The sequence below is a fragment of the Erpetoichthys calabaricus genome, chromosome 2 (assembly GCF_900747795.2).
Source record: "Erpetoichthys calabaricus chromosome 2, fErpCal1.3, whole genome shotgun sequence".
In the NCBI taxonomy this organism is placed as follows: Eukaryota; Metazoa; Chordata; class Cladistia; order Polypteriformes; family Polypteridae; genus Erpetoichthys; species Erpetoichthys calabaricus.
Window position 1 is genome coordinate 249,027,938 of NC_041395.2, and position 18,410 is coordinate 249,046,347.

The following is an 18,410-nucleotide window of genomic DNA, read 5'->3' on the forward strand; positions in this document are numbered from 1 at the left end:
ATACATACATTTCATGTGTGTTCCGTGTCTACATCGACCTATGTAAGTGCAGAAAGACATGAAATACGAGAAATGCAAGAAATGTTGTGAGCACATACATAAAACACAAACTTTTTTCATGTTTTAGTACTAATGACAAAATTTTGACATGAAGTGTATAATGTGTGAAGACAAGTCCAAATATCAAATAAACACTTTCACAAAAGGTACAGTACACATATAACAAAACAAGTGCGCTTTTATTCAAGAAAATAACTGAAGAAAAAGAAATTGGGTTAGGGCACACCACTGACACCAACCGTTTTGGTGGGACAGTGCTAAGAACTGCTGACTCATAATCAAGAGGTTGTGGGTTCGATCCTGGCCACTTCCCGTTAACGTTTTGAGTAGTGAGCTGCTCTTATTGTTACTATTATACAATAAAAACATATATTTGATTTGAGTCTGTAACAGCTGGTGTAAATTTATGGAACTTGTAAAGATTCTCTCAGTCGCATTCATGTTCCCCCCGGACACTGCTGTTTTCAAATAAAGACATGCTATAACAGAGGTGAACTCAGATGTGGATGAGTGCTCTACATCAGAGAAAGAGAACAGAATCCCTCCCTGCAAGAAATGTCCACTCACACATAAGAACAACGCAGTTGCACCAGGTGTAAAGGAGATAAATGGCACTGTTTGGATGAAGCAAGAGGTCAGGTGTCCCACACGTATTCGAAACAACAGGGCTTACAGAGCTCACCAAGGTATCATGCAAAGTTCTGTTTGTGATTATGTTTTGTGGTGGTCTTTATATGGAAACATGTATGTGTTACTTATATAAAAGCCACATCCAATGTTGTTTACCTTGATTTATTTACTTATCTTCCTACAGCGTAAAGTCAAAGTAAACTGCAGAGTTTCCTGTGTTTGATCGACATGGGCATGAACACAAAGTATATGTGTATTGCCACTAAATGTGTGGCAGCAGATTGCATCTGCAGCTATAGAGTATTCAGTAAGCGAACGACTCTCCACGCTAGTGTTTAGATCTGACCTTGTATGTGCCCAAAAAAAGAACTCTGACTGCATTCTCGTACCATTGCTCGCATACTGAAGTGTCAGCATGGCACTGCCAGATGTAAACTGTACTTGAATAAACATTAACACAAAACACATTTCTGGATTTTTGCATGCAAAAGCTGTCTGATATTGAAATTATCGTACTGTTATTTCTCAGTAATAAATGTGAAAGACATATTTGAGCTAATTTATGGATGAGGAAGGTGGCTATGAATCAGCCAAAGGGAATGTAAAACTGCATGGGAGAAAAATATGAAAGTGTTATGATCACATGGAAAGTAAACCTGAATTCAAATTTCACAAAGTTAGCTTTGTGAAAAGCTAACTGTCAAATGATAAGAACAAATTCTAAGTGCTTTTATCTGAATGACAGGACAGGAATAGAAAAGAAAATGTGCAAGGGTTGATGCCAAAAGGACAAGAGAGCAAGTGAGATTATTTTAAAGGACCAGAGAGAGAAAAAGAGAGAGAGAATAGTAGTCAAGAAAAGCAAAGTAATATCAAAACCAAATTCTTCCGCAGTATTCTCACCAAAGTACCACCTGAACATAAGGAAGTTTTGTTGAAGGGCAGTCTCTGATGATGTCATGTGTTGTGATGACAACAAATCCTAATTTTTTCATCAGAATCATGGTTCAGACTGGCTCAGTGTTGTCATCAGTAGTGAATGTGGAATGCTGTCACAATCCTTCTTTGGATATATCACTAGTAGAAAATTTTTTGAACTTCTCAATCCTTTCATAAACATGGTGAAACACTATTCCTATATAGCCTTTTGTAATTTTTGAACCCTGGTACACCTTCAGCCCATAAAAAGCAGAACACTGCTCACTGTTCTTCTTTGGTACAGAGAATGGAGTGCCCATGCTTTGGTCCTAGAAAACAAGAAGAGAAACTGACTGATCAATGTTGAAACTTTTCTGCTGTCACCACAGATGCACCATGTTTCCACATGGGGACAGGAAAGGCTATACAGCCAACCAAAACAAAATTATCATTAAGTTATTATGAGATGTATCAAGATGGAGAGAGCCTGTAACATCTCAATAAATGCTAAACCTTGGAAGAGTGCCTAATAAAAAGGGTGTGTAAAGGCAATAGAGGTATGGATTGCTCTGGAGAAAATGTCTGTGAGACAGTGGCCTGCAATAGGTAACCAAACCTGTTAAAGTCTCACCACCAGGTGCTAGGACCTAAGGTAACCTCCATATCATACAAAGGATGCGACCTTCAACGTGTTCATTGGACCCTTTTCCTACTCCTCTGGTAAAAGATAATATATCAGATATTAGCCCTCTTATTGCTGACATCATTAATCACTCTCTCCAGAGCAGCTTAGTCCCACTGGCCTTGAAAACCGCAAAAATTAGACCTCATTTAAAAAAATCCTCTTTGGATCCTGAAGTGATAGCAAACTACCATCCGATCTCCAACTTTCCATTTTTGTCTAAGGTTTTAGAAAAGGTTGTTTTGGTTCAGCTTCAGGATCACCTCAAAAAATTCAATCTGTTTGAAAAATTTCAGTCTGGTTTCCGAAATTCTCACAGCACAGAGACAGCCCTGATTAGAGTCACCAATGACCTCCTGATGGCTGCTGACCATGGCTCTCCATCACTCCTTATCCTCCTGGACCTTACAGCTGCATTTGATACAGTAGATCATAATATTCTCCTTCATTATCTTCACTATACAATTGGAATTTCTGGCATTGCTTTCGAGTGGTTCGAGTCCTACCTTACAGACAGGACTGAGTATGTGGCCTTGGGGGATGCTAAATCTCATACCCACACTGTCACCTGTGGAGTCCCACAAGGCTCAGTCCTTGGGCTGACCCTCTTTAATATCTATATACTACCCCTGGGTCACATAATCCGCAAGCATGGAGTTTCATTCCATTGCTATGCCGATGATACGCAGCTCTATGTGAGACTGGATTTGACTTCTCTTACACCTCCATCAACTTTCTCCTCTTGCTCGGATGAGAACTTCCTCAAGCTGAACAGCACTAAAACTGAAGCTCTTTTAATTGGCACCCCCAATCAACTTCGTTCCTCTGTAAATTGTATTTCCTTTTCTGACTGTACCATTACCCTCTCCCCTTCTGTTACAAATCTGGGTGTCAAGTTAGACTCCAATCTGTCAATTGATATACATATCCATCACCTTTGTAAAACTGCATTCCTTCATCTCCGAAACAGAGCCAAACTCCGTCCCTACCTCTCCCTCTGTGATTCTGAAAAGCTGGTTCATGCCTTTGTCTCATCCAGACTGGACTATTGTAATGCACTCCTCTTTGGGATACCCAACAAGAGCCTTCAAAAGCTCCAACAAATTCAAAATAGTGCTGCAAGAATCCTGATGAGGGTGTGGAAATATGAGCATATCTCACCAATCCTTCGGTCACTTCATTGGCTCCCTATCCATCTCCGTATCGAATACAAACTCCGTTTGTTTACTCACCAGTGTATCCATGGAAATGCTCCACAATACCTTAAAGAACTCCTTATATTACAATCCACTACAAGAAACCTCCGTTTTACAAATACCTATTGCCCCCTGTGACCAAACTTCATACAATGGGAGACCGAGTCTTTGCAGCCGCTGCTCCACGGCTCTGGAATGCCCTACCAGAGAGCCTAAGAACACAGCAGAGTGTGGGCTGTTTTAAAAAACAGCTAAAGAGTTTTCTATTTAGGAAAGCTTATTAACAAGAAGGCTATAATTATTGTTGTTTTATCTTTGGTTTTATCTTGCCTTGCCTTTGTTTAATCTTTTTATGTTGCACTTTGAGATTTACTGCTAATGTAAAGTGTCCCTATAAATAAAATGCATTATTATTATTATTATTATAATATCTCTCATCCTTTAGCCTAGGAAAGAGAATCACATAACAGAGGTATCCATGTAGGCCCAAATCTAGACTACCTACAAAATGATTTAAAAAAAAAATCACATAAATTTTTAGGAACTTCAAAGGGCAGGAAGCCTGTATTGTTGAAGTACTAATGTGTCAATTGCCAGGCTAAATTGTATAACACATAGTAGCCCAAGATAGCATGCCCTGACCCAACAACAGAAAAACCAATATGCTGAATTGTTGGGGCTGAAGAAGTCCCACCAGATTCAAAAGCAGACAGTAGTAATTCAAATAAATGCTATCTCCTAAAAAAAGTTAATTTCATAACCCCATGTTGACTGGGTGATAGCCTGTAGCAAATATTGTGTTGTGCATAAGAGTAAGTTGAACAAAAAGTGGTGAGTCGATGAGGAAGCAAGGAAATATACATCATTAGCTGGAAATTAATTTGCTGAAACCTTGTAAGTTAATGAAGAGAAGTGGTATGGTAGATTTCACTCTAAAATGAGCTAGTCAGCTAGAAATGTAAGAAGAGATGGAAGTCAGAAGGGAGAAATTTAATTCAATTTAGGAAGAAACTTCACACAAAAAGCTAGAATGCAGAAAGTTGCTAAGCAGTTTAGCAGATACACATACTTTGGGCTATTAAATCTTTGTTGAACATTTTAAAGAGTTAAAATTGAGGAACAAAGCTGGGCTACTGTAAATCACATTGCTCTTACCAAACCTTTTCAGTGTTCTACGGTTGTTAAATAAATCTTAGATAAACATGTTGTTAACTACAAAATGTGACACTTCTTCAGCTGTCTTTAGCTGGATGGCATCATCACTCAAACACATTTAGAGGAAATGTAGCTCCTTGTTGCCGGACAGTTTCATCTACTCACTACATAAATGTTAATGAAGATGTCTAAAGAGAAGCTGCGTGAAAAATATTGTTGTTGGCATTTCACACCTTGTGGCTTATTGTCACAGTTCAGTACAGTGTGACAAAACTGTATCAAGAGGGCATGACAAAAATTGTATTTAGGATTATATGCCAAATCATCTTTATCCAGAAAACAGTACTGTTTAATTTATTAACATGTTCATTTCACTTTATTGGATCTTTTATTGACAGTTATTTGCTAATATTAAAATGAGCGATTTCGTACCTTCAATCTGACTGACAAGACAAACTTAAAATCACTACCTTTCCCATAATCATTCTGTTTATTATTTAGTGACGCAGGCTATTGAAGCCGAGCAAATTTGTGTTGTGTTAGTATTATGTTTTTCCCATTCATAAGAAAATTACATGTTGGAACATGGGCCTCTTGAGTCTCCAAATGGCGTTACTAAGATTTCTCATGTGACATCACTATTATTATTAATGCTCACATAGACTTCATGTGTAGGGTGGTTTTTTTTTTTCTTTTTTGGGTGTTGTTTTTGGTTTCTGTCCAATATTTTCTTTATTGAAAATATATTAAACCATTATCTGATCAGTGTCCTTTACTTAGAACATGTTATTTTGATATTGCTCAATCTTTAGACTGGAACTTGGAGATTGGAATGAAACAAGATCAGAACCGGACAGAAGCCAATAACGAGGAAAGCCATTTTTTTGCCAAACATAAGCATTAAGCTCATTCATAACAAAAGTAAAAGTTAAAGAGGCTAAGATTTTGAAAATTTCTTCTTAACAAAGTTTATTCTGATATTTGAGAGGTTTTGCCTTGCCCTAATCTTGAATGAAATGGTATTGAAGACATTAAAAACATCTATGCCTGCACACAAATACCCAGTGAGGGCTGCCACTTGTCCTACAATAAACCACAACAACCCAGAATAATCTGAGATCAGAAGCACAAAATAAAAATAATCAATGAAAATCATTACATTTTTCCTGTAAGTAATTATCAAAATCGATTTTTAGCAACAAAGAAAATCCTACAAGGATTAAGATTCAAACATTGGCACATGCCATGTTGTATGTCGATGACATCATCAGCATACCCTGCCATACCAGGCTGTCATTGCCATGCATGTGCACACTCTTTTCCTGCACATAACTATGTGCACACCACTTCTGGCTTACAGGGAAAGTGTGACACTCTCACTGGTTCTTTTCTGTTTGGGGTAAAAGAAAGGGAAATATTTTTTATCATGTCCAATTCTAATTTATGTTTACAAAAGATCATTGTGCTTTTAAGCAGTTTTTATTTATGAAGAAAAAATACAACTAATTGCAAAATCAGTGCAAAACTAATTGTCTTTTTGTCCTGTTTGTGACACAGGTTGGCATTGTGCTGCACTATTCAACTTTATCAACAATGCTTTGGCTTGGAGTTACTGCAAGAAATATTTATAAACAAGTGACAAAGAAACCCCATCATCACCAAACTGGTGACCAGCCTGTTCGTCCAAAGCAGCCACTTTTAAGGTAATTACATCATAATAGGTTTTATAATCTGTATTTTCTTTGAAGAATTCTCAAAAATATTAAAACAATGAACTAGATCTTTTTAAATATTTTCAATATACAGTACTAAAGAAATTCAGATTAAGTTTGAAATGACAAACATTAGGCTTAGCACAGATAGTAAGGCATTACTGTTTTATTATTACAACGCTTATCTACTTTACAGTTTTTAAATAGTACTACTTTAGTGTTCCTCCAACCATATATGAAATCACAAATTAACTGAAAGACTTTTTTGTAGTTTAGAACTTGACCTGATACTCCTTGATATAAGCATGTCTTTGCTGTAATTATTTTAATTTATTGTTCAGTTTTGACTTTTTTGTGAGTTTGCTCTTGTGTTCAGTAAATGTGCATGTTGAGGCTGATTTAAATTAGGAAATTCATTTGACTAAATAAGCTCCCCCTCCTCCTGGGAAATATTTTCATGTACATGAAAGCACAGTATGTTTCTGCATACTTTTGAATTCATTTTGTTGACACAGTCCTTAATGGCCTCACAAATACAGATAAGTGAAGTGATGTCCAAGGAAGCCAAGCATATTCAAAGCATGGGACTTTCTCTAATGTTCTGCACTAGTAAAAAAGCAGGTTATGGATCAACTGAATGCTGTTTCATAAATCTACTGTTCCATCTCTGTACTGGTACTAAATTCTACTCAGGTCTATCTATTCTTGACACAAATTAGAGGTTTGCATTTAACAATTTGGTCAGTATAAAACTGTTGTTAGTCTGTTGCAAACTACATTAGCCTCCATACTGTTATTGTTAATTTCAGCAAAGTTGTCTTAGAAATTTTCTTCACAGCTCAGAATATTTTTCTGTCCTCAACTGCATGGATTCCTTATCCTCAAAATCTACAAAGTCAAAGTTTAAAGGGTAAAATATCTCAAAGGCAAGTGAATAAAAAATTATTTCAACACAGACTCATGATAACAGCATGACAAGCTGCACAGAAATAACCTTATTTTATTACCTTATAACCTTTATTTATTTTCCTGTGTATCAGTTTAGATGTTTTTCCTTGGATCCCCAAAATTCAATTTATTGAGCTAATTATTCATTTCTTTTTTTAAAGTATTATGAATTCTATTTGAGCATGTAGCTTGTAGTACAATATATCTGTCTGCTGCTTTGCCTTTCATTCCTCTTTCATTTAGGATTATTTATTGAAAGTTGTCTACATCTGGACCTGGAAGGATACCCAGGTGATTCAGGCTTAAGGGGTGAGAGATGTGGAGGCAGTGGTGACCTTAGGGCCCTTTAAGGTTCACCCTGCTGTTCCAGATCTCTGGTCCTAGCACTCTAGTTGAGAGTCTAATAATTTTGGTTACCATTGCAAGCTATTGTCTCACTAACCTATAGTTTAACATCCCTAACCCTGCCTGGCGCAACAATGAAACCCCTAAGCTGACTCCCCCCGACCTGATCCTATGAGACCAGAAAGATATAAGAATCTAGACCAAATTAATATTAACTAGCATTTAGCATATTTATTAAAACACAAAGATAAAATGCAAAGTTATAAAGGCAAAAGGTAAAATATGAGTAATAGAAAAATATATTCTTACGGCAACTTAACAGTGATAACATAGATTCAGACCTTCCTCTCTTTCTTTAAGATGATTATTTGTTATATATTTTGTGCCCTAGTGCTCATATCCTCCTCTGTCTTAATTATTTTTGTCACACCCTGGACTTCTCATTTTGAGATGGTGTAATACTTCCCCTTTTAATATGAACAGTTTCTTATTTTAAACCTACTATGTAATTAAAATATGTATCTCTTTACATATCTAATGGTTTCCTTATTTCTGTTTCCCTGTGTTTAACACTTGATATTATTTAAACAAATTATTATAAGTAAATATTTAGTTAGTTATTTCATAATGTAACAATTCAAGAGATTAACTTCCTGATCTGAATTTGTTGGATGAAAAATGACAGTTCAGAAGGTCAGTACCTTGTACTGTATTGTACAAGGTGGTGTGGCCTTTATGTGACATTACAACTCTCATGTTTAGATGAATTACTCAGTTCCTAAAATCCTCACATCATCACAAGCCAATTACTGTACAGTATATTATTTTGTTATCTGGGTCTCTCCTGTCCATCTCTGGCCTGAACTGGTTTTTAGACCCAAGCTTTTTTCTAGTGGGTCTGATTTCATGACATAAGTTTGCCTTTAACACCTATAAGCTGTGATTGTCTCATTTGAGAGTAGTGCTGTCACTAAGAGAAACATTCCAGTCCCACAAATTTGTTTTGTATTCAGTATCTTTAACTCTAGAAATGTGCCACAAAACTTTGCTGTGTTTTTCATAAGTTCAATAGTTTTTTAGTATTAACACTATGCCATCATTAGTGTGTACATTTAAACTCTTATGTCTACTCTTGTGGTATAATGGGTCCGCGGCTTAACATTTTAGTGGCCCGTTTTTAAATAATTAATTAATTGGCCAGCTCCATCTCCATGGGTGTTCATGCTCGCATAGCTCCAAGAGGTTGGTGAGGTAAATGAGGCAAGATGTACCAGCACGTGAGGGTGTGATCTGGCTTGATTGCTTCATCGACCTTTTGCGGTGTGCAATTGAGGCACTGAATGAACAGAATAGTGAGATCAGCATTGGACGGGAAGAGCCAGGGCGAGCCAGCCAGCCAGCGCAGTGAAGGGCTGCGTGGGTGTGAGCTTTAGGGGCAGATCATTCCCATTAAATATTGGTGAGGATTGAGATGGAGTCCTACCCCAGGGATCCGTGGTATGCCAGGGGAGCAAGAAGGAAGACAGGAGTACAACCCCGACCCCAAGCGGTCCGGCCGACACCACTCAGGGCAGCTCAAACGGGGTTCATATTGTGAGGACTGCAGCTGCTAGTGTCTCTACCAGCTGAACAAGCAATGGGTGAGCTGGGGAGACAAAAAGGGTGTTGCGCTGGGCTTGAGAGAGTTCTAGAGAGTTCACTGAAAATAGCCAATGGCTCAATGGTGATTGCAAAAAGCAATGGTGATGGGGGAAATCCTTGGTGAGTACTGTGTTTTAGTTTGAAGTAGTCTGGAATGATGTTAATATTAACGGTGGCTTCTGAACTGGTATGAAGTAGATTGATCCATTCACTTATGTTTGGGGCAAACCCAAATTTGTGGAATGTGGTAAATAGGTAGTCCCATTCAACAATGTCAATTGCTTTTTCTGCATCCAAAGATAGTAAGATCTCTGGGGTGTTATATTAATGGGTGAATGTATTTTGTTAAGCAAATGTTGAAGATTAGAAGCTAAGTGTCTGCCTTTAATAAATCCAGTTTTGTCTTGTGATATTTCAGAAGGAAGCACTTTCTCAATCCTTCTGGTTAGAACTTTCAGTAGTATTTTAATGTCATTATTCAAGAGTGAAATTGGACTGTGTGATGCACATTTTATTAAGCCCTTATTTTTCTTGGGAAAGACGGAAATAAATGCTTGGTGAAATGTTTGAGGTAGAATTTTGTTGTCTTTAGCTAGAATTTTGTTATCTTTAGCTTCTGTAAATGTTGCAAATAACAGTGGGGATAACTTATTTGAAAATTTTTTATAAAATTCCACTCGGTAACCATGAGGACTGGCTGCTTTCCCACTTTGAAATGAGTTTATAGCATCTAGTAATTCTGAGAGTGTCAGAGGTTTGTCCATTTCCATAGCACTTATAGTATCTAGCTATGGTATCTGTAATGAATAAAAAAAATCAATAGATTGTGTGTTATCATCTTTAAACTAAGTAGAATGTAAGGACTTATAGTACTCTCTAAATGTGTATGTTATATTTTTATGGTCAATAATTTTATCTCTGTGTTGGCAATTTCTCTTAATGTATTGCAGACTTTGTGTTTGGGGATTTGTTGGGCTACGGTCTTATTGGCCTTCTCTCTGTGTTCATAATAATGATGTCGCAATTTAAAGATGAGCTGTTCCGTTTCTTTAGTGGTCAAGAGGTTAAATTCTGATTACAAAACCTGTCTTTTCCTAAAAAGTTCCCCATTTGGAGACCTGCCGTATTCTAGATCTATTCTGGTAATTTTGCTGATTAACTCAGATGCCCTCTTGGTTTCCAATTTATTTTTGTGACAAAGATATAAAAATAATATGTCCCTTTAAAAATGCATTCATAGTTTCCCAGAGTATACCTGCAAAGACCTCTGGGGATGCATTTGTCTCCAGAAAATAGCAGCTTCTGTTTTGAATGAAGTCTTGATACTTACCTGCCTTCTTTATACAGTAATAAAGTACTTGTATTTTCCTTGAAAACCTGGACTCACCTTCCTGCCTCTCATGTAACTCTGTGACCCAAGCTTGACAATACCTGTATTAAAAACAGTGCTTCTTAAACAGCAAAAAATATTTTATTTGAAAATGAGACCTTAGATGTAACTTTTTTATATATAAAAATACAGGTATGAGTACAGAATGAAAACAATATGTTAGATGTGACCTTTTTTAAATAGAAATACAAGTATGAATACAGAATGAAAACGAGATGTTAAATGTAACTTTTTCTTATAGAAGTACAGGTATGACGGTTAATTGAGACAGACGGTTAATCGGGTGACGGATAATCAAGGTTTTTCTGTACTTATAATAATGAGAAATATTGGCTTTTCATAGTTCTGGCATGTGATTAAGCAATTTTTTATTAAGAGAATATGCCGTAATTTATATCTACATTACAATTAATTTTGTTCTGGTGAAAGAGCAACATGTACTATAAATTAAAATAAAAAAAAATCACAAATTGTTATTAACAATTTACTTTTAATTGTTAAATATCTAGATAGGCTATATGTGTCTGTTTAGTACTGACATCTATGCCCACCACACAAAGCACTTATTTGATGTCGCTACGTTGTTTATTATAAACTTGTTTCTGCTAGTGTGCAAAATCACTAACACGCCTTGCCTGTATTATGTTTCTAGCATCCCAGAGGTTTTTCTTTTTCTTCTATAAAATTGGAGCTATATTATTTTAATCAATGTTTATAAATTTTTCATTTCTTTCCTGGTTTATATTTTGTTGATTTAATTTCTAATTAATCTTTTTTGTAGTAGTATTTATTAATTTATTATTTAATAATAATTTTAAAATATATTACGGAGTGATACAAGTGTTTTACTGCGATTGATATTAGAATGTTTTTATGAGAGTAACTCAGGATCTGAACAGTTGGGAAAGGGTCAGTGGAAAATCATACTTCTTATAACATCTTGAATGTACTTAAATTATGTGTGCATGATATAATTGCTATATTTGATTGAATGTATTTAATAAACTGTCCGACTGCACATTTCTGCCAATCAGTCATTTAGGAAATGTGTACCTTTTTTAATATTATCTTTACTTCAACACTTTGAAAGATATAATTTCACAGACTGTGGCAACATTTCTAAGAAAAGTTGAACAACAGCACAAAGTGAAATTATTTGATTATTACTAAGAACTTACTATTGAAAGCAGTTCTAGATTCCATGAAAAGCAATCAAGCTGTTTATTAAGAATGCCTAGAGAAAAGCAGCCTCACAATCTGTTTCCTGCCCTGTTGGTTCTGATTTAATGGAATGAGAAAACAAAGTAATGATTTTTATTTGTGGAACCAAAAAATAATTGGCTTGTATTTTGACTTACAATAAATTCAGCTAAATAACTATACATCATCTTAAGAACTAACTTTAAAGTATTGAAAATGCCCCTGGCATATGTAAATATTGCAATACTGTGTATAGAAGTTGTGAAACAGAAACTTCCGTGTCAAAATGCATGTACACAATGAATTTCAACATCATTTGTTTAATAAATGTCAGAATATCCTCTGTTCATTTCTGCATGTAGATCAAAATACTTCTTATGTTTGATGAAAAAATGAAAATCTTAGATTATGTATTTCATCTATGTAGTTTTGAATTAGCTATACTATTAGATACTTATGTATTTCATCTGTGTAGTTTTGAATTAGCTATACTATTAGATACTTTCCCTTACTCTCATTTATTGATTTATGATTTCATTCCGCATGTAAGGCCCAGGCTAAATGTGACCTATTGTAGTTTTGTGAATTTTTATTAAAAAACTACAGTTACATTAAATTTTGATTCTAAAATAACCTGGGTTAAAGATGCACTGAAATGTATACAAACAACATTTATTTTAACATAATAAGGCATGAATGCATCCAGCCTCATATATGATGAATATTTCAAATAAAGAATAATTTTCCATTTTTCACACTTTCAGAATTTAATAATAGGACTGAATTTCAACATATACTATACCTTAATCAATTAATATCTATAATGTATATTAGCACTTCTCTTTCTGGTGTCAAGGTCTGTTTTAAACTGTATGGGCAACTCTCAGGCATTTCTCAGCAATTCCTTACGCCTTCGTAGTCTCCATTTCTAGGCCCGTTAATGGTGTCTAACACAAACTATTCCTTGAAAGAAATGATAAACCTAACACAGAATCATCTGTTTTGAATTGATTCGGAGGTTTTTAGGTTTTCTGGCTTTCCCAGGAGACTGGTGTAGGTTAGTTTCTTGTTAATCATACAAGCTTTTCCATGGCTCAGGCAGTAGAGAGTTATTGTGTGATTTAGGAGCAGGTATCATCCTTCAACTTTGAAGCATAGACAGTTCTTAATTTCATTAAAGGTTAACAGAGGTGTTCTTCCATGTAACAGCTTGAAATAATAGAAGTTGTGTTTGCAAACCATGTACATTACACATGTAAAACAAATTCCACTTCTTACTGTTGTAACAGCCTACTGTATAACAATAGCTATTTCCTCTCAAAGGAAAGATGCAGTTATGTTTAGTTAAATCATTAATTAATGTTAATAGTGGTCTCTAGAGGAAAGCTAATGTAAAGATTTTGTTCTCTTTTAGCTTTTTTTCAGCATAATTCATTCTTTGCTGTATTAAATTTGCTATATTCAAGTTTAGCAACAATAATAAGCCAATTTCATATTTAGACATTTGTATAACTCGTTAAATAAAAAATATTTGTTTTGAATGTTTTCTTGCTTGTGCACTATAAGTTATAACAGTGCTTTTTTTTGCACCTGTGCATGCATATGTTTTCTGTGCCACAATTAATCCATTATAAGGTGAGAAAATTAGAGCGTATTACTCTGGAGTTCTCAGTGGATCGGTCCATCAGTTTTATTTACCTGTGTTACTTTTCTTTTTTACTTATAACATATCTTATTATCCAGTTGGATGTAATAAAAAGTCCTAAAATCACACTGGAACAGTGATATTTATTGAGGTTAACTAACTAAAACTTACACATTCCCATGGCAAGAAAGAAAACAGGAGTAATAACCACTTCATTAATACCTTTTTGCCTTCATGTCTTATTTTAAAGCAGAGAGCCAGAGCTCAGTGAAGGCTGACAGTGTCAAATCAGGACTACACAAAGCTATCTCAATAAAAGGAAAAAGTGAGCAAAGAAGCAAGTTGACAGACAAAATGTGTGAGGCAGTTGAGTCTGGTACAGAAGGAAGTTAGAGAAAAACAAAGGTCAACTGGTATGCTGTTTCTGCTAGCTGATGGACTCACTTGTTCAGATGAAGCACTAAATAAACCGAATAGGTACTACTCAATGTGGTCCATGTTTCTGTGGGAAACAAAACCCCTAATTGTTCACAACCATTGAGATAGAACAAAATGGAAGCTTTGACGTAGCTGAAGGTAAAAACAACTTAAAAGAAAAGCCCTAATATTACTTTCAGGAATCCATATTCAGTCCAGAGTTCCAGTCCCTATGCTAAGGAGCTGTAATGATTTTCTCTAGTTGTGTTGTAAGAATATTATGTCTTGGATCATTAGGATGTGTTATTATTATTATTATTTATTTTGTGATTTGAAATTCATTTTGTTGTTCTTTATTATTTTTTAGACTGTCAGTTTGTCTTACCTCCATCACTGCCATTTTGAGGGAGTTGTTTATACTGGTAGCCATTTAGCTGTTAGCAATGCAGTCCAGTTGCCTTCATGTGACTTTGGCAGCTTGTTCATCATTATCTGGAAGCTATTTAAAGTGACAAAGCACTCCTTCTGGCGTGTCAAATTTTGGATTCATTAAAAGATAATTTCACAGTGTTAGGAGTTAGTTTCTTTACCTGTTTGACGGCGACACATTTTCTGTGTGTCCAGTATTGACTCTTGAGTTTGGGTATTATTTCTGGCTTGTCATTTTAATTTTGTTTTGCCTTCCCAGCTTCTCTGACCTTGCTTTGTCTCTTTTTTATTTGCTTTCCCCATTTCCTGTTTTTATTCTATCATTTTCATCTACCTTTTTTTATCTTTGCCAGAAAGTTAACATTGTGCTTTTAAAGAAACCACCACATGCTAAGCATTTGCCCTGATTTGTAGTTCCAGCATTCTTGGTATCACCTGTAACCGAAGGGAGGCACACAATTCAGAGCAATTGTCAATTCAGTGACTTGCCAGTATGGTAAAACACAATTCAAGCTCATGCAGACAAAGTCATTGCAGAAATTTTCCAAGTATTTACAAAATGAACAAAATAAAATAACCTAACAAAGAACACTGAAAATTTTTGATGAGAAAGGGCTTGTTAGCCCAACAATGATTGCCAATCTATCCATCCATCCATTTTCCAACCCGCTGAATCCGAACACAGGGTCATGGGGGTCTGCTGGAGCCAATCCCAGCCAACACAGGGCACAAGGCAGGAACCAATCCCGGGCAGGGTGCCAACCCACCGCAGGATTGCCAATCCTATTCACCTAATTTCTCCAAAATAACATCAAGTCAAGTATTGAAGGTGCTACTCTTCGTTACACTACTTGATATTTTAGTCCATGTGTTTATGATTCCTTGTGTGAAGAAGAATATTCATAACATTTCTACGAAATGTACCCTTAATAAGTTTCTGATTAAGAGGTGTCCCCATTTTCTTGTTAAACTAATTTTAAAGAAATAGCTTAGATCATTGTACGACATATCTACAGTATATCATTCAGTTTACTTGATTTCTTAATACATATTATTCTGCGGTTTAAAGATTACCTTTTATAAAGTTATATTGACCAAATTTGTTAATTTCAGATATTAATCTTAAATATTTTTGTTTCACAGATTTTATTTAGTTAGTGGTGGAATTCCTTTCATTATATGTGGGATTACTGCAGCAACCAATATCAACAACTATGGAAGTGGAGATGAAGCACCATAGTAAGTAAATGTGTCTGTACTTTCTTAAACTAAAGAAGTGATTGTCGTATCCATATTGTAACAAGATCTCAAAATACAGTAGCTAAGAGAAATTTTAATAAACTTTATGTACATTTTTGCCCAACATATAATGATAATCCAAAAGTTTATAACATATAACATATAACAAAAGTCCAAACAAATGTAAAATTATATAGCATCTATAGTAAACCCTATCTCAAGTCATCTTGTTTCAAATGTTTCTTGTTTGCTCCCACATTTAAAAGATGTGCTTTGAGATTTACTGGACAGTCTAAATTGTCCCATTGTAAATGACTGTGATTACAGGGAAACATTGCATGTTAACTTTAAATTTATAGTGATAATTAAACATTTAAGTTGTTATATGAAATCACTAGTTGAATATATATACACTTTTAAGTGTTACGTAGCACAGGAATTTCAGGTCAATATCTATGTGTAGCATGCCCTGGTTAGAATGCCCATTTCATGTTGCTTCTAGAATAAGCTCCAGTTTCCTGCAGCCTTGCACTAGAAAATATTTTCCTGGATAAATGAGTTGCTTAGTATAGCTGCTGTAATCTTTGTTGTTCTGACTAGCCTCTATGTATTAAACCAACCATCTTCCTTGCTTTGATATGAATCCTTTTCATTGTGTAAAAAAAAATCAACCCAAGACGGTTTATGTCTTACTAAGTAAATATCTAATGACCCAAAAAAGCAAATAGGCAGCAAGTTTTGTTGCTGAGTGGAAAAAATGCATTCTTTTAAACTTGTTACTTTCTTATAAACAAAAATAATCCAGATTTAGTTTGATTTTAAACATTTTTATTGGGTTTTACAAGGAAAATAAACTGTTCATATTTTAGAAAACAAGATAGACAGTGGGCATTATACTAGTTATTATAATCTTCAGTTAGGCCTGTATGCCTTTAATTGATATGTTAATTTAAAAAATTGTCATTAGAGAAAATGGAAGTTTTTACTATCAATCTAGTTGTTTTGAACATAAACAAACACAGCGGCCAGCATTGTTAATTTACAGATAATTTTCATCATTAAAGTTTGAATTAGTTTCATATTTTTCAAATAATGCATATTAAATTATGTACATAAGAGCATAAAGCTGCAGGCTACAAGAAACCATTCATCCCATGCAAGTGAATCCTCTCATTAGTCCTGCCTGCTGGATACAGTCGAGCAAGAACAAGAACAGCGGAGAGGAAGAAAACTCCAACTGTGATAGAGAAAACCTGTGAGATTATCCCTAAAATTAAAGAAGCTTTCAAAGTTAGTTTTTTTGCTTTGAAAATAGAGAGGAGTGGAGTTTATTACTATTAAGGTTAAGACATTTTAGGAAAAAAATCTTACCTAGTGTTTTTTTTTTTTTTTTTTCAATCTTGCAGCCACATAGTAATGACATTTCTAGACCTCATTGAAAAAATTCAGGGTGGGTGCACTGCAAAAAATATGAAGTTCAGAAAAGTTAAAATAATAAACCAACCACCTGCTTAGCATTTTTTTGTTTCCTCAACGTTGGGGCAAATTAGTCATATAAAGTTTATTTCATAAGTTATAAAGTGATTTATGTCAAAGTAAACTTTAAAATTCAATAAACTTTTATTTACTTGTCAAATGTACTTACAATCCTTTATCAAACCTGCTTACATTCTGTAGATTAGCCAGCCTAACATTCTATGTTTTAACAGTTCAACAATATCTTAAACTTAATACACTTTATGACTTCACATTGCTTATGAATTAACTAATTAGTGCCAGTTCAACTCTAGTGCCTATTAGTTTAGTACATTTGAAAATAGTATGCAGCTGGTTGCTTTAAATTTTTAAAATTTAACAACCAATTGAAATTTCTGCAATAGTCAAAACTAGGAAGGGCCAGTGATCATTGCAGGGTACACTTATGCACATTTCTTCAATTCAAGTTTCTTAACTGCCTTACAAACATGACTTAGAGATTTTAGAGAAAAATGTAGAAAAAAATTCACCAGATTAAAGTGAGAAACTGGCAGTTCCACACTTGGAGTATGAGTGACGGAATTTTTTATTTGTTATTGTATTTATACAGTGCATCCAGAAAGTATTCACAGCGCATCACTTTTTCCACATTTTGTTATGTTACAGCCTTATTCCAAAATGGATTAAATTCATTTTTTTCCTCAGAATTCTGCACACAACACCCCATAATGACAACTTGAAAAAAGTTTACTTGAGGTTTTTGCAAATTTATTAAAAATAAAAAAAACTTAGAAATCACATGTACATGAGTATTCACAGCCTTTGCTCAATACTTTGTCGATGCACCTTTGGCAGCAATTACAGCCTCAAGTCTTTTTGAATATGATGCCACAAGCTTGGCACACCTATCCTTGGCCAGTTTCGCCCATTCCTCTTTGCAGCACCTCTCAAGCTCCATCAGGTTGGATGGGAAGCGTCATTGCACAGCCATTTTGAGATCTCTCCAGAGATGTTCAATCGGATTCAAGTCTGGGCTCTGGCTGGGCCACTCAAGGACATTCACAGAGTTGTCCTGAAGCCACTCCTTTGATATCTTGGCTGTGTGCTTAGGGTCGTTGTCCTGCTGAAAGATGAACCGTCGCCCCAGTCTGAGGTCAAGAGAGCTCTGGAGCAGGTTTTCATCCAGGATGTCTCTGTACATTGCTGCAGTCATCTTTCTCTTTATCCTGACTAGTCTCCCAGTCCCTGCCGCTGAAAAACATCCCCACAGCATGATGCTGCCACCACCATGCTTCACTGTAGGGATGGTGCCAGGTTTCCTCCAAAC

General features: G+C 35.3%; 1 protein-coding gene across 1 annotated transcript in view; it reads left to right on the forward strand.

The window, feature by feature from the left end:
- The window catches only part of LOC114646923 (adhesion G protein-coupled receptor A3), a 557,815-nt gene that overhangs the window by 525,409 nt on the left and 13,996 nt on the right, over window positions 1-18,410 (forward strand). Inside the window, exons 17-18 of the mRNA XM_028795327.2 lie at window positions 6,199-6,344; window positions 15,512-15,607. Coding sequence (XP_028651160.2) covers window positions 6,199-6,344; window positions 15,512-15,607 — 242 coding nt within the window. The remainder of the gene's footprint in view (window positions 1-6,198; window positions 6,345-15,511; window positions 15,608-18,410) is intronic.